Below are 20,471 nucleotides of genomic sequence, written 5' to 3' on the forward strand. Positions count from 1 at the left end.
TTAGGGGGCTCTATGTTATGGGAACAGGAAGTGGGGGTGAGAGGAAATGGGATAGGGCAAGAAAGGAGTTCCTGCAGGGAGGCCTGGGACCTCCCAGAGGAGCCTTAATGGGGACACACCAAGCCCCAGCCTTTGCGGGCTCTCAGCAGGGTGTACTCAGGCTCTGGAGTGTCTACAACTTCAGGATCAACTTCCTCCTCTATCAAATAGGGTACTAGTACCTGCTCAATTGGGTCAATAGAGGCTTTTATGAGATCCTGACATAAAGGTGGCCAGTCTGTGCCTCTCCTTCCCCCACCCCTAGAAGGGTCTAACTCAGCTCCAACTGCCAGTGAGGGCTTGTTGAGTTTGGAACCCTGGTAGGAAAGCTTTGGAACCTGGGGAGCCAAGGAGTAGCTGCTTACAGGGATGAGGGGAAGGGCTGCAAGGGCAGCCACTGGCCTCCTGCCTGTCCTTTCCCCACTGCATCTCCTAGGCCAAGTAAGATTGCCTAACCTTAGAATTTTGAGCCAGATGTGGTACCATATCTGTCTGGTGTCCCCTCCCAGGACTCAACTGTCTTTTCCCAGGTCCTTGCTTGCCAGGCCCTGTGCTTGGCACAGGCAGGCACCCTCTCACCTTATAGTCCTGCAGTCCTTCTAGAGGGAAAAAGCTGGCCCGGGCCTGGAGCCCACTAAGGGCAATGCCAGGCCACGTGCTTACAACTTTGACCTCAGGGGCTAGGTCATAACCTATGCTGTGCCACCTCCTGGGGTTTACCCTGACCACTTCAGAGCCCCTGGGGTGAGAGAGGCTACCAGGAGTGCAGAATGCTGAGCTAGGCCCACCTCACCTGCCCCTCCCCACCCCAATCTGCCCATCCCTGGGTAAGCAGAACAGGAGTCCTCTTGCCTTCCCACCGTCCAACCCAAGCCTGCCTCCTGGGCAGTATTGTTCCCAGAGGAAGTGTCCAGTGTAAATAGAGCAGTGGGCAGGCTGGTGGTGGGAAGGAGATGAAAGGGGCAGTGACAGGGCCGGGGACGGATGGCTTCCTTCCATTGAGGCCTGGCCACGCCGTTTATGTTTTAGGGAAGAAAGTCAGAGGAATGTTTACATGGACAGGAGTCTGGGGTCAGACCATGGGGGGTGGGTAGTCTGTAGATCCTAGTGCCTTGATGGAGGGGTTGGCAGCAAGACCCCATGGGGTGGGCCAGAAGGCAGACGGGCAGGCAGCTCAGCCCTCAGTTTTATACATGCCCCTTCCCACTGCCCCAGCCTTGCACACATTGGCACTTATGACCATAAGCCCTACCTGTGCCTCTACCCGTGTCCCAGGCCCAGGCACCTTCTCCCTTTCCACCCTTAGGACCAACAGTAGAGTCAGAGGGAGGGCAACATCTGGAAGGCAGGTGGGCTGGGGCAGAGTAGCAGCTGGAGGGCAGGTGTAGGGGGAATAGTCGGCAGGAGCAAAGGGGTCTGGGGTTGGGGGTGGGACCTGGGTGCACAGCTGCATCACAGCTGGTGGGGGGCCAGGCAGGGACTGAACCAGCACACAGCCAAGATCAGGAGAGGGTAGGCTGGGATGGGAGGGCTGAGGTTCAAGGAGGCTCCAGGATGGGTGGGGGCCCAGGGTGGGGGTGTCACCAGCAGCAAGTGCAGCCTTGGGAGCTTCTGCTTCCCTCTTCCTTGGGATAAATATTTATAGATTCATTTGCCGTCTGCCATACACACTTGGCTGCTTACCTCCTGGTAAAAATAGTGCAGGCTCCCCACTCCCGCCCTTCCCTTCCCTATCCAGGACAGGGGACAAGGGGGAGCAGGTGAGGCCTGTGCCCCTAGAAGCCTATTGGTGTCACAGAGCCTGCTGGCCCATCCAAAGTTGAGTGGGGTGGGGTAGTGATTAGAGGCCCTATTGTTAAGATTTAAGAAGGAGCCCCATGTCAGTGCAAAGGGATGTGTGTGCTGCCCACACAGACCTTGGAGCTGTGGACAAGCTTGAATAGAGTGGGCTTCCGGCTTGGGCAGTAGTCCAAGGCCCTGAAACCAGGGCCCCTGGATTGGGAGGATAGGGAGCAGGCTGGGCAGACCCTTATCTAGGCCAAGTAAGGTCACGTATGTTGGCATCTCGTGTCATAGCAAGGGTCTGGGGCTGCTGGGCATTGTGTATATCACGGAACAGTTATCTATGTGTACAAGTCAAGTCTACCTGTAGGAGGAGGCCTCTGAGCAGATACAGGTGTGGCCTCTCAGTGGTCTCCCAGGTTGTACGTTTTCATGGTATTTGATCCATCATAAGGAAGCCCTTCTGACCTGTATGGGACATCCCCATTTCCCTGATAAGGGCCATGGGAAGCACGCTTTGATGGGGCTTGCTAGACTCACAGTTAGTGTGAGCTGAGACCCTTCACATATCCCCCACCCTGTCCCTGGCTGCACCATAGGTCTTGGCACATAGTCAGCGTTCACTAGATAGTGGACAGACAGATAAATGTGGGGAAGAGTCACAATATGTGTGTGTGTGTGTGTGTGTGTGTGTGTGTGTGTGTACTCCTAAGGTTCTAGTAGTGGCCTTAGGAGGGCTATGAGGAGCTCTGCTTGAGTGGCCTTACTGAGGCTTGGGGAAAGGGAGCAGCAACAGGAAAAGGCCAGGAAGGCCCACAGGGCTGGGAAAGCCTAGGAAGACCCTGGTGGGGGAAAGAGACTGAGGAAAAAACAGGCCTTCAGGAGATTTATGTGGCCAGAGGCCAGGGAGCAGAGGTTGGAGTCAGTGGGGCCCAGGGACCTGACCTGGCAGAGCAGCTGCCAGGGGATGAGATGCTCAGGTAGAACAGATGCCAGCCAAGAGCTGCTGGGTCGACAAGGCAAGGCAAGGCACAGGCTGGAAACTGGCTGTGGCTGAGTCTTCCCTAGAGATCTGTGGCAAGATAGAACTCAAAAGGAGAGAGGAGGCACCCGCAGTGCAGCATCGTCATTTGCCAGCTTATCCTGCAACCAGCACTTTCACCTGCCTGTGCCTCAGTTTCTCATGTTCCATGTGTCAAACAAGCCTAAGAAATGCTTCCTAGAACCAGGTGCAGGGAAGAAGACTTAGGTTTGACAAGTCATTCATTCATTCATTCATTCATTTGTTCATTTTGAACCACCTACTACATGCCAGGCACTGTGCCAGGCTCTGAGGATAGAGTGACGTGTAAGCCCACCCCGGATCTCCCAGTCTAGTGGGGGAGACAAGAACATGCCAGGTAGTCTCAGGACAGTTTGATGGAATTGAGATCGATCCAGGAGATCCGTGCCTTGGGGAATTTGGGACTGCTGGGGAGGGTGACTATACATGGTTGGCATGCAGGCCTCTCACCTCCATGCCCCCTCCCTCCTCCCTACAGCTGAAGGCACCCGGTGCACAGACCCACCTGCAGGCAAGCCCGCAATGGCGGCCAAGCGCAAAGGCGGCCTAAAGCTCAATGCCATCTGTGCCAAGCTGAGCCGCCAGGTGGTGGTGGAGAAGGGAGCTGAGGCCAGCTCCCAGGCTGAGGGGAGCCCACTGCAGCCCAGGGACAAAGAGCGTAGCGGCCCTGAGTCTGGGGTGGCCCGGGCCCCCCGCAGCGAAGAAGACAAGAGGCGGGCTGTGATCGAGAAGTGGGTCAACGGGGAGTACAGTGAGGAGCTGGCGCCCACACCTGTGTTGGGGCGCGTCACCCGCGAAGGCCTGGATCTGCCGCCTGAGGGAGTCTACATGGTTCAGCCCCAGGGATGCAGCGATGAGGAAGACCATGCAGAAGAGCCCTCTAAGGGTAGCAGCATCCTGGAGGATAAGGACTCAGATGGGACAGCCTCAAAAGATGACAGTGGTCCCAGTGCCAAGCAGACCTCAGGTGCGTGTCTGGCTTCTCAGGGGAGGGTGAAGGCTGAAAAGGGCACAGCATCACAGGAAGGCCCAGCAGAGAAGGGCCTGTCTCCAGGGGACACCCCCTTTCTACTCACTCCTGCTCCAAATTCCTGCACCTCATCCAACCCAGAGAAAACTCCTGGGGGTGAGGGATGGAGGGACAGACAAGGCAGCTTCCAAGTGTGTGAGCAGGGTGGGGAGAGCTGCCCAACATACAGAGGGGCTTTGAGAAACAATGGATAGAGACAGGTGGACAGATGGACAGACAGACTGCATAACGAATAGGCAGATGGTGGTGGATGGGGGATTCTGTTTGCACACACCTGCAGAGGGACAAGCCTGTCAAGGGGCCGTGGTACCTGGCTGCAAGTGTGGGGAGCAGCGGGAATGTCCAGGGCATCATGAGCCACATGAAAGTTCTCTTGGGGAGGCTTCTCTGAGAAGCCCAGAGAGGGCTTTGTTGCTTTCTCTACTCGGTCTTCCCTGTCCCTGTGCTCCCTCTCAGGCAGGAACCTCCCAGAGACTGGCCCTGTCCAGCCAGCAGATCCCCTTACACCCGGCTGCCTGGACATGGTCCTCTGGCTGACCTCTCTCGTGAGATGGCCGAGGCCCGGCTTCTCCAGTGTCCCCTTGTTCTGAAGGACTCAGAGCAGCCTCAAGCCCTTTATGCTGCAGGGGAGGCCAGGCCTGGGGTTCCAGGCAGGAGAGAGATCTCCACTAGGACTGGAAGTTTGGGGCCTGAGCCTTGGCTCCAGCCCCCAGCCTCCTTCCCATGCTTATGCCTGGAGCCCTGCTCCTCCCCTGCCTGTCCCTGTCCCCCTGCAGCAAGGGGCGCATCTCCTCCCCGTGCGGGGAACCCTGCTCATCCACATAATTATGCATATAAGATATAAACAGAGCTGTTTAATTATCCTCCGCCACATCAGTGACAGAGTAATTAACAAACATTGCAAGATCAATGAGGAAAAGTGTGACCTTCAGTTTCCTCTGATACGAAAAGCCCTTGCCGTTGCCAGACACAAGGTGATTTTGCTGGGCCTGAGGAGAGAAGAGGGACAGGGACAAGGGCCGCTGTCCCTTCAACACTGCCCCCACTGTGTACATGCACACACACATATCCACACACCCACTCAGCTGGCCTGTGGTGCGGAGAGGGGAGGGGAGTAGCCTCACCTCCTGCCTCCTTCAGTCTGGGGAGCTGGGAGCAGAGAGGGCAGGAGGCAGGGCTTGGACTGCCCGTGGTCTTGTGGCCAGCCTCGCTTCCTCAGCCCAGAGATAGCCAGCAGGAGCCCTACTGCTTGCCATGAGCTTGGCTTCCCAGGCCACCTTCTCTGGGCCCAGGGACTCAGGAATGCAGGGCTCTGGGCTGCTTCTGGGACCCCTGCCTGGCCCCTTTCCTGCTAGAAGCTGCCTGCCCTTCAGAGCCTTCTGTTTCTCTGCCATATATAGTGAGGGCTCAGCCGCCTTCAGCTATTTTTAGCCCCTCTCCCTGGTCCCTGAGCCACTACATCCAACAACCAGAGCCCACTCCTCCCAGGCCAGCCCCCAACCTGTGTGCCTGCCTGTGCGGACCTGCCAGCCTGCCAGCAGAACAGCTGTCTGTGGGCATCTTGAGTCACTCTGCCCAGCCTGAATGCCAGGGAGCTGCCTGTGACTGTTCTCTCCTAGTGAGGTCCCTTGCCCCCAGGACAACTTCCCTGTCTTGGAAGCTCAGAGTCCCTTCCTTCTATCATCCTGCTGGGCTCATTTTGCTTCCAGGCCCCAGCCTGCTCTATTAGACCCCCTGTGGTGTGATCTAAGAATCCCAGGTTTGGGTGGGTTGGGGAGGAGCCCCCTCTGGCATGCCTTCCCTTTGCCATGCTGTTAGAACCCCTAGCCTGAGGGCCAGCCACTCTGAGAATACCCAAATTGACAGGCTCATACCCAGTGAAGAGAGCATGCGAACCCCTGGACGGTGTGAGTCTCACTTGCCTGTGTGTGCCCAACACTGATTCAGGGTGCAACCCACAACAGGTGTATAGCATGGGTTAAATGGAGGCATGAATGTCTCATGTGTTATGGTGAGAGGCTGTATGTAGAAGAGGCATTCGGATGGGTTTGCTTCCTCCAGCCATCTTGAGGCTTGTCTTAGGGAACTGGGTGTGGGGTTTTGGGGATTGTTATGGGTGTGTCTGTAGAGATGGGGAAAGTAGCTAGGGACCTGAGCTTGTGTGTGTGTGTGTGTGTGTGTGTGTGTGTGTGTGTGTGTGTGTGAGTAAACGTGTGTGCATGTATATGTGTTGTATTTGAGAGTCTGTATGTGATTGTGTATATGTGTCTGAGTATGTGTGCCACTGTGGGGCGACCACTCAGGGTTCTTAGTGTTCCCTGAGTATAGATAATGGGGAGGATGGATGAGCCACCCTCAAGCTTCCTACCCTGTACCCAGCAGGGCCAACTACTCCTATTAGCTCTCATCTTGCTCTCCTAGTAATTACCCTTGTGGCAACAGGGATGACAGGGTACCCAGGGACTTTGAAGGAGTTGCCTCTGATACAAATCTTGGCTGGAGTGGGGCCCTCAGTGAGTTTGGGTAGGCATAATGGCACAGTCCCTGCCCCCTGCTCAGCTCTGTGTTTGGGGACCATCAACAACCTGGGGAGCCCAGGAAGCCAGGACTGGTATATCTAGGGGCAAGCCCCTTATCTGCCCAGGAAGTCCATGTGTAGGAATCATGAAGGTCCTTTTGCCAGGCCTACCCCAGAACATGTCCCTCAGCCCCCAGGGCTCCTTCCTGACTGTCTAGCCACCAGTCCATATCCTTACCTATCCCTGGCTCCTATAACCACTGTCCCCACCCTAAGAGGCAGGTTGGGATCTGGCCTTACTTCCAGTAAAATGACTTCTCTTTCATATTAGGCCAAGGCGAGAGAGCGAAGACATTTATGAAACTTTGTTTAATGTACTGAAAAGCCATCGGCCAGAACATTTAGGAAATTGATTTTCCTGGCATTGATGAACTCGTTTTATTTTACCCCAGTATTAATTACTTTTTTTTAAAACAAATTAATTTAAGAGTCGTAAAACCTAACAAGTGAGCCAAATGTCCATAGATCATGTCCTGCTCCGCCCCTCCCCATGCTGGCCCCCTACCTCCATGGGTGGGGGCTCACATGGGGAACCTCCTGTCCTTTCCCCCCCTGCTTCCTCCCAGAGGTGACCTGCCCCCGCCTCTTCCCTTGTAGGCGAGGCCTCCTCTCTGCGGGACTATGCGGCCTCTACCATGACGGAGTTCCTTGGTATGTTTGGCTACGATGACCAGAACACAAGGGACGAACTGGCCAGGAAGATCAGCTTCGAGAAGCTACATGCAGGTTCCACCCCTGAGGCAGCTGCCTCCTCCATGTTGCCCTCCTCTGAGGACAGCCTCAGCAAGAGAGCACGCTTCTCCAAGTATGAGGAGTACATCCGAAAGCTGAAGGCTGGCGAGCAGCTCTCCTGGCCAGCCCATGGCATCAAGGCCGATGACCGAGTGGGCAAAGAGGTGGTGGGCCCCCTGCCTGCCCTGAGGCTTCCCAGTAACACCGCCCATCTGGAGACCAAGGCCACCATCTTGCCTTTGCCATCACACAGCAGCGTCCAGATGCAGAACTTGGTGGCCCGTGCTTCCAAGTATGATTTCTTTATCCAGAAATTGAAGACGGGAGAGAATCTGCGGCCCCAGAACGGGAGCACCTACAAGAAGCCATCTAAGTACGACCTGGAGAACGTCAAATACCTACACCTCTTCAAACCTGGGGAGGGCAGCCCCGACATGGGAGGGGCCATCGCCTTCAAGACAGGCAAAGTGGGGCGTCCCTCCAAGTATGACGTCCGGGGCATCCAGAAGCCGGGCCCCACCAAGGTTCCACCCACCCCCAACCTGGCTCCTGCACCCCTCACCAATGTGCCCAGTGCTCCCAGCGCCCCTGGGCCGGGGCCAGAGCCACCTTCCTCTCTGTCCTTCAACACTCCTGAGTACCTGAAGTCAACCTTCTCCAAAACAGACTCCATCACCACGGGGACAGTCTCCACTGTCAAGTAAGGCGCTCTCCACCCCACTGCCACCTGAACCCAAGGGTAGTATTGGGAAGGGAGGCCCACCTCCTTACCTGTGAAGTTCACAGTGGTGGACACATCCACTTGTGCAGCTCAGCTTCTCATCACACGCACACACACACGCACGCACACACCACCACTCCTGTGCCCCCGTCTGGTGCTCATGCTCTGATTGTGGACCTGCACACTCCGTAACTCCTGTGCACCCTCACTTGCTGACACATGCCCAGGCACTGGTGCACAGTATTCCTTTGCTAACACGCACACCAGGGACCATTGTGACCCCCATTTGTCATGACTTGCTTCCTCTGCCTGATGCCATGAGAGCTGAATTCAAGCTGTGGCTGGCTGAGACAGTCCCAATCCAAGGGGGAGGATGTCTATACCAGTGGCCCTGGCTCCAGACACAGGGCCTAGGCCACAGAAGAGGCAGGAAGAAGAAGACTGCTGGGAAGGGGCATCTACCCTTTCAGCCCTAACCCAGGGGTAGGGGACTGACCTTTGATAGTGAAATGATGGGTCAATTGAGACCCTTCCCCAAAGCCCTTCTCTCCACTATCGGAGCATGGCATCCCGAATGCCCCAGAGGCTGTGAGCCTTGGCAGGTCTGGGCAGCACACTGGGCATGAGATATATGCTTCCCTCTGTCCATTGACCTCACTTGATGCTGCCTCCCTCCCCGTGCTCCTCCTGGGTTCCTAGTGCTCTTCCTCAGCCAGTGGCCTTCTGATTTTCCCCCACATGCTGGTGGTGGAGGCAGTACTCAGCTTTTGAAGCTTTCTGCCCAGGTAGACTCTAGGCCTGGTCAGGACTGGAGCCCTCCAGCACCACCTTTGCGGGACAGCCCAGTCTTCACCAGATTTGAGCTGAGTCTCTACCGTGCTTCTGCTGAGGGACTTTCTCAGTCCCACCCCAAGCCTTGGAATGCTACAGAGCACTGGAGAGAAGGGTGAGGGGCAATGGTAGGAAGCTGCCCACCAGGTGCTCCTGGAGCCTGAAGCCATCCCTGTCCACTAATCAGATGTGCCCTGTGTGTCTCACCAGGAATGGATTGCCCACAGATAAACCAGCTGTCACTGAAGATGTAAACATTTACCAGAAATATATTGCCAGGTAGGCCCCTGGGGAGGAGACTATGGAGAGAAGGTGGGGGGATCCAAGAATACATCCAGGGACTGTGGTACCATCTGTGCACTGGCTCTCCCTATGGCCAAGGGGCTGCCTCTTCCCCACCGATCTCACTCCTGTCCCTAAATTCTCCATCACAGGCCTGCCCCTTTTGTGTAGTCCAGGCCACATAGTCTATAAGCAGCTTGTACCCCAGGTAGGGTATAGGTATGGGAAGGTTATCTGACAGTAGGGCTTGGCCACAGGTGAGTGCTGGCTTCCCTCCAGGGCTGGCCTGGGTCCTGTCCCCACGCAGCCTTGGATGGAGTACAGGCCACCGTGGAGCTGGAAATGGATAGGCAGTCATCCTTTGGGATGGCCCACCAGGCTCCCAGGAGAGCCCTGATGCCACCTGACTCTAGATTCCTCCTTTTCTGCCCCCAAGGCAGCGGGACTGGCAGATGAAGACCCTTCTCGACAAATCCTCCAGATGAGGCCCCTCAAGGCTGGTGCCTGGCAGGACAGGGACCGTACCCCAGCAGTGGCATCTGTCCTTCTATGATCTTCTGTGTTCTTCCCTCTCTGTCTCTGCCTCCTTTGTCCCTCTGTCTCTGCTTTGCTCTCTCCTATCTTTATTATTATCACCATCATTATTATTAGTGCCTCAACAGATGGCCCTTTTGGCAGCTTCAGCTTAAATATTTATTTGTGAGTGGTTCTCCCCCTTACGGTAGGACTTCTCCCTCTCTCCTGAAATTGCATCATCCATGATGCTAAGCCTTCCCTGCTGCTGTCAGGACCACTCTCAGAATGACCTCCCAGGGCTGGCCAGCACTGAAGCTGTGAGAACCACACCCCAGTAGTATTGGGGCCCGGAGAGGAGCCAGGCAGTGGCTAGGCAGTGTGGGGCTCCTGGCTGCACACTTGGCTGGAGAGTGAGCCCCCTGCTATGGGAAGCCAAACAGATGCTGTGCTTTAAAAATTCATAACTCTGGACTGTTTCAAGTGTCAGGAAAAACCCAGAACAGAGAGAGAGAGCCCTTTAACACCTTTCAGCAACAGAGACCCAGTCTGGCCCAGCCAGGGTCCCTTCCCTAGCCAGAGCCAGGTGGAGGTGGGGCAGGGGATTTAGCCAGTCCCGCTACCTGCATAAAAGGCAGTTAGGCCGTCCTGAGGCTCCAGGTCTCCTCTCTAGTATGTCTTTCCTCTGACTTGTGGCTTGTGGCTTTCCCTAGATTCTTTCCCCACCTGGGTGCCAGGCCTCTGCCTCACCTGGCACTCATTCCCAGGCAGAGGTTGGCAAGGTGAGCAGCCAATGGGTCTAGGATTCCTGACAGGCCCAATTCCTAGGCCTCTGCCATTTCACCTCTGTCACCCTTGTCCTTACCCAGGTCCTCTGAACCCCGACAGCACCTCTCTAGGGCCTGGGCAGAGGTGGGATCCTAGGATTAGAGTCCTGGATGAGTCCTTCCTGGGCCTGGCACCCAGGGAAGGGCCTACCCAACACACTCCTCTCCTCAGGTTCTCAGGCAGTCAGCACTGTGGTCACATCCACTGCGCCTATCAGTACCGGGAGCACTACCACTGCCTGGACCCCGAGTGCAACTACCAGGTATGGGCCATCCCCCACCCGCCCACCAGTGCAGCCTGGAGGCTCTTACAGGAAGTGGGGCAGAGGGCTACCATCACCTTATCAGGCAGAGAGCACAGCCAGCTACCAGCCTTCTCACATTGCCATTTTCTAACTGAGAAAGCTGCTAAGAGGGTCTGCTGCCATTGATGTGCCCTGGTGTTGGTTGTTCCAGCTCCCTTTCACTGGGAGTCTAGCCTGGACCAAGGACTGTGCCCATTAGCCTATGTGATTAGCTGACTCTTCCTAGGGCCTCCTAAGACTGGTATTACTGCCCCATTTTCAAGATGGAAAATTGAGGTCCAGATAGACCTCAAAGCCACCACTGAGTGCAGAGCTGGTGAAGGGGTGGCACTGGGCAGTCTGCACAGCCAAGAAGAGCTGTCTGTCTATCATGCTAGGAGCACAGTGACCTAGGTGGAATGCACTGTCACCCATCAGAGCCCTTGGTGTTAGGGCTTATCCAGTGCATTTTCTGTGGTCCTGGGAGTAGCTGTTGGGAGCTGGGGGGAGCCTGGGGAGGGTTTCTGATTCCTGAGCCTTTGGACTCATTCCTGCCAATAACCAGTGTGCAGGAATCAGCCAGGCAGTTTGGGCTGCCTTGACCCTAAGGAGGGTTATTTATAGGGCGACCTGAGGGCCTTGGGGCCAGCCCTGGCCCAGACACTCTTGGCATGTGGGTTGGGGGCATGGGTTCCTGCCAACTCCGCGCTCTCTCCTGGCAGAGGTTCACAAGTAAGCAGGACGTGATCCGACATTACAACATGCACAAGAAGCGGGACAACTCCCTGCAGCATGGCTTCATGCGCTTCAGCCCGCTGGATGACTGCAGTGTCTACTACCATGGCTGCCACCTCAACGGGAAGAGCACCCACTACCACTGCATGCAGGTGCCTGCGTGCCCTGCCCAGCTCTAGGACCTCCCTCCCTGCCTGCCCTCCACACCAGGGACAGGGCTACCCCAGTGGGCAAGGGCCCTGGTTAACCAGGAACCTCTCTTTCTCCTGGCCCAGGATTGGGGGCGGTGTGCAAGCTGGCAGGCTAAGAGTCCTGGGGGCTTAGCTGGGGGCAGTGCCTGGTGGCTGGGGCGGGGCTTTCCCTCTGGCCATACTTGGTGTGGGGGAAATTCAGTGAGCTGTTTATACAGACAGACATTTTTTAGGCTTTAACACCAAGAGCAGCATTGCAAATGATTCCTGAGGAGGTTTTTGTTTAATTCTTTGTTTTAATGCCACACCGAGTCTGGGCTTTTTCAAGGTGTCAGGCCCAGGAGGAGCAACTAGCAGCCTGCACACCTCCCCCTTATTTGTCAGGGGTTGTTATGGCCTCTGTGAAACAACCTGGCGCAAGGACAGGGGGGCCACCCTCCAGGCCTGAGATGGTGCAGACACTGGCATAGCCCAGCCTTCGAGGGTGCTCAGGGCCACTGCTTTTTACTCAATATGGCAACATTGCCTGCCTGGCCCAGCTGCGGTGGGTGGGAAGGCCTCGTGCCCAGGAACCATCCACAAAGCAAGTCTCAAAGTTAGAGGTGACCTCCTTGTCCAGCCCTCTGAAGGCTTTAGGTCAACTGATTGAAACCCAAAACCTAACTCTGCAGTGTGGCTCTCACACCAGGGTCTGAAAGTGTGTGGGGTCCTAAGACAGCCCAGCCCTTGTTGCAGACGGATCCCAATCACTCCCTGGGGGAGTTGTTAGAGGTTTTCTGCTTCAGAACTGGGTTGAGGTGAGAAGCTGGATGTTTAGAGGTGCCAGAGCTCCCATGAGCAGTGGCCCTATGTTCCCAGTCACACCCAGCACCGTGACCTTGGCCCAGGAGAGCTAAGCTCAGCTCCTGTCCCCTAACCACCATTCTGGCCTGTGCAGGTGGGCTGTAACAAGGTGTACACGAGCACCTCTGACGTGATGACCCATGAGAACTTCCACAAGAAGAACACTCAGCTCATCAATGATGGCTTCCAGCGTTTCCGAGCCACCGAGGACTGTGGTACTGCCGACTGCCAGTTCTACGGACAGAAGACCACGCACTTCCACTGCAGGTAAACAGCTGGCCCGTGGGGCTGCCCAGGCTGGGGGACAGATAGGAGGAAACCTTGCCCACAAGACAGTCATGGCCCTGCTCCTCGTGGGGAGTAGGGGCAGGAGTCAGGGGCTGCTCAGGGACCCTTCCTTAGTGTCTACCCTGGGTCTCCCATCTAGGGGACTGTCCTTCCCAGGGAAAAGAGGGAGCAGGGTGGGGCCTCCCCTGGGTCCCATGAAGCCCTCATGTCAGCCTCCCACTGTCCCGTCCAGGCGCCCTGGCTGCACGTTCACCTTCAAGAACAAGTGTGACATTGAGAAGCACAAGAGCTACCACATCAAGGATGATGCCTATGCCAAGGATGGCTTTAAGAAGTTCTACAAGTACGAAGAGTGCAAGTACGAGGGCTGTGTGTACAGCAAGGCCACCAACCACTTCCACTGCATCCGCGCAGGCTGCGGCTTCACCTTCACCTCCACCAGCCAGATGACCTCACACAAGCGCAAGCACGAGCGCCGTCACATCCGCTCCTCGGGCACACTGGGGCTGCCAGCCTCACTCCTAGGCGCCAAGGACACAGAGCATGAGGAGTCCAGCAACGACGATCTTGTTGACTTCTCTGCACTGAGCAGCAAGAACTCCAGCCTGAGCGCCTCCCCGACCAGCCAGCAGTCCTCTGCATCCCTGGCTGCCGCCGCCACTGCCACCACTGAGGCTGTGCCCAGTACCGCCAAGCCTCCCAACAGCAAGATTGCTGGGCTGCTGCCCCAGGGCCTACCTGGCTCCATACCCCTGGCATTGGCCCTCTCCAACTCAGGCCTGCCCACCGCTGCACCCTACTTCCCCCTCCTTCCTGGCCGGGGGAGCACCTCGCTGCCTGTGGGTGCCCCAGGCCTCCTGGGTGCCATGTCATCTGGGGCAGCAGCCTCAGCAACCCCCGACACGCCAGCTCTGGTGGCCTCAGGAGTTGGAGACTCTGCCCCAGTGGCTGCCACCTCTGTCCCCGTATCCCCTGCCTCCATCATGGAGAGGATCTCTGCAAGCAAAGGCCTCATCTCGCCCATGATGGCCAGACTGGCTGCAGCTGCCCTCAAGCCCTCTGCCACCTTTGATGCAGGTGAGCAGGCTGGGCCATGCCCAGGAGGCAAGCACCTTCTGGACCCAGCAGCCCCCTGTGGTCAGGCTGCAGAGCAGGACATGGGGGGGATGGGAAGAGCATCTGTCTGGCCCCTGCACCCTGGTCTCCTGTCCACCCGTGCCCCCTCTTTGCCTAGTCTCTGCCTCCATCCTGTTTATTTCCTCTTTGCGGCCCCTCCTGGCCAAGCGCCTAGGAAGCTTGTGCCTCTGTTTTTCCATCATCTGTGGGGTAGGGCTGTAGTCCCTGCCCCAGGGAACCTGTGTCCTGTTTGCTCCCTGTCCTCACCACCCACATCACTGATGGGTCTCTGAGGAGAACTGCCCCGGGCCCCCTCTTCCCTTGGGTCTTCTCAAGCTGACTGGAGAGGACAAGCCCAGCCAGTGGCAGGGTGGCTGCACCCCACACCTGGACAGCCCCTCCAGGCTGAAGGATGCCTCCCAGCCTCTCCCCCGGTAGGACCTTCTGCTCTGCACTGTCAAGCCTGGCAGCCACAAACCGTGCGCAGCTATCAAGTGCTTGAAACTGGTTCACGTGATAAAGAAACTGGATTGTAATTGTAATTAAGTAGCCATAGCTGGCCAGTAGCCGCCACATCAGACAGCTCAGGCCAGAGCCACAGGGTCACATCTGGTCTCACCCTGGCCCACGTGAGGGAGGCTCTCCTTTCTCTTCCTTTCTCCTTCTCTTCCTTTCCCTTTTTTTCTGGATTCTTTTTTCTTTCTTGTTTTCCCCTGCATCCTGTCTCTGTTTCTTCAGAGGGTAATTAGTGTTATTTGAGTCTCTGAAAAGAGTTCAGCTTCATGTCTGTAATGTAGCTCGTTTCATTCATTCATTCAACAACCACTGGTGCTTGCTAAGAGCCAACCTTGAGCCAGGTGCTGGGGACACAGGCAAGAGGACAGACAGAAGCTCCACCCTGTGGAGCTGACGGAGCAGTGGGGGATGGTCTGTCCCCAGGCACCCAGCTAGAAGTGATGAAGTAGAGACTTAATCGAGACTTGGTCCTCAGCAGCCTGGACACTGTGCTCCCATTCTAGACCATCTTGGAAACAGCTAAGACTGAGGGGACCCTTTGCCCAGTTAGATGTGCTCTGTGCACATCTCCCCAGGGTATTGGTGCTGGGTGGGGGCCCATTTCCCTGGGAACCTGAGGCAAGTGACTTCAAGAGCTGCTGGAGCATGGACTCCTGAGGGCTAGAAGCTGTGCTGGCCCCGGTTGGCAAGCTCATATCCCAGGTGGCGGTTTGGAGCACCCACCTTCCACTCTTTGGGCGGGGTTCTGCCCTGGCCACAGGATCCTGCAAGCAGGTCAGGGCCCACTCCAGAGCCGCACTGGACTCAGTGGCCAGACTGTCAAGTACTTTCTTTTCCTTAGAAGAATCGCCTTCCCCCAAAAGAAAAGTCAAGCGAAGGGGAGGGAGCTGTTTTCCTTTATTTTTAATAAAATGCCACTTGCTGTCTGTGAAGCAGCCCTCTGTCAGCTGTAGCGCCTTGGGGCAAATTAATATTTAAGTCACTTGGGGATTGTGGAGCAGGGCTCCGTGGACACCTTCCTGTCAGCAGCTTCTTTTGCCCCCACTCTGTTTGGCCTCCTGTGGCCTCTTCCAGCCCAGTTACCCCTCAGATCCAGCCAGGCCGCTGGGGTGGGCCTGGAGTCCCTGCCCTGGACAGCTTGACGGGCGGGCGAGGTCACACAGTTTGAACCACCCTGATTGGCCGTCAGCCCTGATAGTCCTGACACAGCAGATACCCTCCTCGGGCATGCTCAGTGCAGGCAGGGCCGTCACCCCGGCAACAGTGGGCCAGGGACCTGGGGGGGGGGGCCGCTCCCAGTCCAGATCTGCCACTTTCTCTCAGCATTAACAGAGTCTTTAATAAAAGCTTAAGCGGCAGCCCCACAAATCGACTGTGACAGTTGGTGGAGAAAATGAAGGGCCCCCGCCCCTGCCCCAGCCCCCTCCCCAGCCTCCCGCCCTTTTCCTCCAGGAGGCCCCGAGCCAGGACAACTTTGACATAATTTTGCAATAATTATCACTTGAAGAATTGCCACACAGGGGTAAGCGTCGCAAGCAATCACGTCAGTGGGGAGAATAGCTGACCAGCAGTCAGGCCTCCCCTGGGCCCCCTGCCCACCCAGCCATTGCCCTCCCTTCTGGGGTAGACCAAGGTTTGTGTCCATGAGAAGCCTGAGCCCCTCTGACCCCATCTTCCCTCCCCTCCCCTGCAGGAAGCGGGCAGCAGGTCACCCCTGCCAGGTTCCCCCAGGCCCAGGTGAAGCAGGAGCCCGGTGAGAGCGTTGGCACCCCAGGCCCCCACGAGGCCTCCCAAGACCGCAGTCTAGACCTGACTGTGAAGGAGCCCAGGTGAGGCGAGGCCAGAGAGGCTCCTGCGGGAACCGGCCTGGGCCCCAGACCAGGAGGCCCATGACAGCACCCTCAGAGCTGGACCCCAGCCAGCTGGGTCCCCACTCCCACCCAGGGCTCAACTCTCCCCTCCCTCCTCCCCTGCCGGGCAGCTAGCTGCAGCAGGCAGGGTCTGAGCAGGGCTGGGTGGGAGGGGTGCGCCTCTGGGCTCAGGCCCATGGACGTCTGAGCTGAAGCCCCTTGGTTTGTGTGTTCTAGTAATGAATCAAACGGCCACGCAGTCCCGGCAAATTCATCTCTTTTATCCTCGCTTATGAATAAGGTAAGAACCATCCATCACACGCCTCCCGTTCCCCCACCCAGAGAAATTAAAGCTGTGCTGGGGGGTGGGGGGGAATGTGTTTGTTTTTTAATGTTTTCCCTCTAATAAGATGAGTTTGTACCATTTAAATTTTGAGGCCATTTTTCATCGAATATAATTTCAGAGCCACTGCTTACAAATTAATTTAATGAACTGGCTGAAGAAATATATTCCAGCCTCTGACACCTTTTTTTCCCTTCAGATGGAGGACTCCGAAAGCTTTCCAGGGCCTTCTAACTTCTCTAGCCCTTAGTTATTAATGTTATTTATTTATTTTATATGTATTTTTTGTTTGTTTAAAAAGGGATGGGGGCGGTGGACTGAAGTGGGTGCAAAATATCAATTTCCACTTTTCGGGTTGAGTAATGGTCTCAGATGCCTTCCGGAGAGGTCGCTCCAGAATATTTATTTTAAATAATGCAGGGTCTTTGTAAATTATACATCATCTCAAATATATTTTTCCCCTTCACATGATAAATTTGACTACAGCAAGATTAATTTGGTTACTGTACACAAGTGACTGGGTTGAAGAGGAAGCCAGGACTAGGCTAGACTTCTTGGGGTGGGCAGGTCCAGCTGGACACTCAGTGGGGCAGGAGCTCCCGCTGCCTGTGCCCTGCCACCTGCCCTCCCCTGCTTGCTCTCTTGCTGTCCTTTACCCTCCTCCAGCCACTGCCCACTGCACCCTCTCATTCCTTCCTGAGGATCCTGTGCACCACCAACTCTTCCCCAGAGGCCACAGCAGCCTGTCTCACTCTCACCCCTTCAGCCTCACCCTCTCCCTCCCTCGCTGCTCCTCTTTGTATGCCTTCTCTTGTTCTCAAGAAATTCGTAGGGGTTCCCCCTTCCCTCCTCCTCCTGCCTGGTCTTTTGAAAACCTTCTGGCAGGAAAATAACTGGGAGCCTCAAAGTCTGGGGAAAGAGGGGCCGTGCTGTGCACCCTGAGTGGTAGCCTCGGCTTGAGTGATGGCTCCAGCAGCCAGGCTGCCAAGGAGCCTGGAGAGGCTGTGCCTCTTGGGAGGCCAGGACAGGGGTGAAGCCCATCACCTGGGGCTCTTCTCTACTCAAAGCCAGGTGGGCTAGGCGTATTCTCATCACTGGACTCTCAGCACTGCACTATTCAGACCGGAGGTCCCCCAACCCCAAGCTTGACCTCTGTTCTCACAGATGTCTCAGGGCAACCCCAGCCTTGGCAGCCTGCTGAGCATCAAGGCGGAAGCGGAGGGGAGCCCCGCCACTGAGCCCTCTCCCTTCTTGGGCAAGGCAGTGAAGACGCTGGTTCAGGAGAAGCTGTCAGAGCCCTGGAAGGTGTATCTCCGAAGGTGAGAGGCCTGCGGGAGGGACCAGGGCGGCGCTGGCCACGCCCACCAGCCCTGGCTGCCAGCATCTGCCTCCCTTCTAACTGGTGGGCTCCTCTGCTAGGTTTGGTACCAAGGACTTCTGTGACGCCCAGTGTGACTTCCTCCACAAGGCCCATTTCCACTGCGTGGTGGAGGAGTGCGGTGCACTCTTCAGCACCCTGGACGGGGCCATCAAGCACGCAAAGTGAGTGGGGGTCCTGGGGGCCCACTGAGACAGAGCTCCATTCTTGCCCGGCTCCAGGCTGGCGCAGGCCCCTAGCTGCCCTCCAAACAGGACCCCACTGCAGGTGCCACCCAACCGCAGAAGCTGAACAGGCTTCTCAGAAGGTGCTACCCGAAGAAGGTGGGGCTTCCCCTCCTCTTCCTACATGCTCTGTCCCAGTTGGTGTTGGAACCTCTGCCCTGGCCCCACTTCGGGTTTCTGAGCATCAGCTGCTCCTATATCAGTCCTGGTGGGGCCAGCAGCACCCACTACAGAGCCCAGCTGGAGAGACTCAGGTTGGACCCAGGGAAGAGAGCCTGGGTGAAGGTCTTTCCAGCCACACTATGCTACAACATCTTTAGATTCCATTTGACCTAAAAATACTGAAACGAACTTGTAAATCTTATGGAGTTAAACAGTGAGCACAGCCACAGCCTGTAATTGAACTCAGAACTTGTAAACATTTAAAACAGATCATGATTCTCCAAATCTCAGATCAAGCCTTTCTCCCCAGCTGCTGGTCTGCACAAGAGCCTACCAGGTATTAAATTCTACCCGTGAACCTCAGAGCAGGTTCTGGAAGGAAGAGGACCTCATGAGGCAGGGCCTGCTCTCTCATATACACACCCCAGGTATAGGGCGGCTCAGGACAGAGCTGGGTTACAAGTAGGAAGATGGAGTTAGGGCTCAGCTGAGACCCAAGTTTAGAACCAGCGAGCACAGCAGTCTTTCCTCAAGCCCTTCTGTCCTGGTGGGGTCACGGGAGACCTCCAGAGCCCATGCTTGGGAAGAGGTAGGGACATTTCACCCCTGGACTTCTGATGGGGTCATGTGAGGTATCCCTTCTCTGTGTGACCCCATGCCCAGCCAGGGAAGGGCTGACCTGCCCAGCGGGTCTTTACTCCTCCCCTGAGATACCCTCTTCTGCCTCTCACAGCTTCCACTTCCGGACAGAGGGAGGAGCAGTGAAAGGAACCACAGAGGCTTCCTTCCCAGCCTCTGCTGTGGAGACCAAACCTCCCTTGGCACCCTCGTCCCCTCCAGCACTTCCTGGCACCACGGTCCCGGGGGCCTCTCTGGAGGGGCCCACTCCTAGCCTGGCCTCGGTGCCCTCCACCCCTACCCTGCTCGCCTGGAAGCAGCTGGCTTCCACCATAACCCAGGTGCCTCAGATTCCCACGCCAGTGCCTCACCTGCCCGCTTCACCCCTGGCGACGACGTCTCTAGAGAGCGCCAAGCCCCAGGTCAAACCCGGGTTCCTCCAGTTCCAGGACAAGTGAGTCCCTCCATGAGCCGGTGCCTGTCCCCGTGTCTTGGGAGTGGGGGTAGCCAGGGCAGCGAGGAGGCCCCGTTCCTCCTCACCCTGCAGTTACACTGGCTGTCCCCAGCCAGAGATGCTGCTGCTTGTGCCTCCCCGCCTGCTCCCAGGCAGTGGGTGGGGGTGGTGTTGGTAGCAGCCCCAGCTCCAATGGGCCATGGGGATCCCACAAGGACCGGCTGTGGTGGGCTGGGAGTCGGGGTCCTCAGGAAGTTTCCTGGCCAGACAAGGAGGCCTGTGTCTCCCTCCAGAACACCTTGCTGGTGACACATGCCCAGGCTGAGTCTCCGCAGGGCACAGAAGTCACGGGTAGGGTGAGGGGCCAGGCCTTCACCCACCTGCACAGTGGTGTGAGCTCTCAGGGTGGAAGGGACCCTTCCTCACTAAATGGTGGTGGCTCCTTGCGGCGAGAACGGTGACTTTGTATCGTAATGTGTACGGCTTCCTGTTCTCAATAAAAGTAATAAATTGGATTATTTATACCACCTGAGTAGCAGCTGTCCTCCCTTTCTGAGCACCTGGGGCTGGGCCCATGCCATGGAAAGGGACCAGTGCTTCTCTCCCGTCCACCCCACTGCTTCTCTTTCTCCCTCCCCTCCCCAAAGTGGCAGCCACCTTATTTTCCCGGACCTGGTAGACAGTCCCACCAAGGGTCCACTCTTTGGGAACATAGTGTTGGCAACCAGAGCAAAATCCTGGAGCCCAGCATCCTCCAGCAGCTGGAAGGTTCCCCAGCAGGGACTGCTGTTTACTGGTCCTTCTGCCCTCACAGGCCAGCCATGGGGGCTTGGCCCAGCACTCTCGAAGCCCCCACCAGCTCCTTCCAATCCTTGGTTCCGGGGTTCGCTGAGTGGGCGGGCACTGCAGGCCCCAGCTGACCCTGGGGAGCCCCAGTAGCTGTGAGCCTTGGCAGTCCCTGGCACCAGGCACACTTTCCTACTTGCTAAGACCCCATGGTAGCAGTGCTTCCTGGTAGGGCTGCCCACCCATCTGCAGTCTGTCAGTCAACCACATCCGAGGCAGTACTGT

General features: G+C 56.7%; 1 protein-coding gene across 14 annotated transcripts in view; it reads left to right on the top strand.

Annotated features, from left to right (window-relative positions):
* The window catches only part of Casz1 (castor zinc finger 1), a 144,215-nt gene that overhangs the window by 115,208 nt on the left and 8,536 nt on the right, over positions 1–20,471 (top strand). For 11 of the 14 annotated variants that reach the window (XM_074081373.1, XM_074081370.1, XM_074081377.1 and 8 more), the window contains 12 exons: positions 3,363–3,851; positions 7,090–7,924; positions 8,987–9,055; positions 10,571–10,661; positions 11,405–11,569; positions 12,546–12,718; positions 12,972–13,816; positions 16,065–16,200; positions 16,459–16,522; positions 17,729–17,883; positions 17,984–18,106; positions 19,062–19,400. In XM_074081373.1, the coding sequence (XP_073937474.1) occupies positions 3,363–3,851; positions 7,090–7,924; positions 8,987–9,055; positions 10,571–10,661; positions 11,405–11,569; positions 12,546–12,718; positions 12,972–13,816; positions 16,065–16,200; positions 16,459–16,522; positions 17,729–17,883; positions 17,984–18,106; positions 19,062–19,400 (3,484 nt within the window). The remainder of the gene's footprint in view (positions 1–3,362; positions 3,852–7,089; positions 7,925–8,986; positions 9,056–10,570; positions 10,662–11,404; positions 11,570–12,545; positions 12,719–12,971; positions 13,817–16,064; positions 16,201–16,458; positions 16,523–17,728; positions 17,884–17,983; positions 18,107–19,061; positions 19,401–20,471) is intronic. The other 3 variants (XM_074081380.1, XM_074081379.1, XM_074081369.1) reach the window with 2 other exon arrangements.

The sequence above is a fragment of the Castor canadensis genome, chromosome 7 (genome assembly GCF_047511655.1).
Source record: "Castor canadensis chromosome 7, mCasCan1.hap1v2, whole genome shotgun sequence".
Lineage (NCBI taxonomy): Eukaryota > Metazoa > Chordata > Mammalia > Rodentia > Castoridae > Castor > Castor canadensis.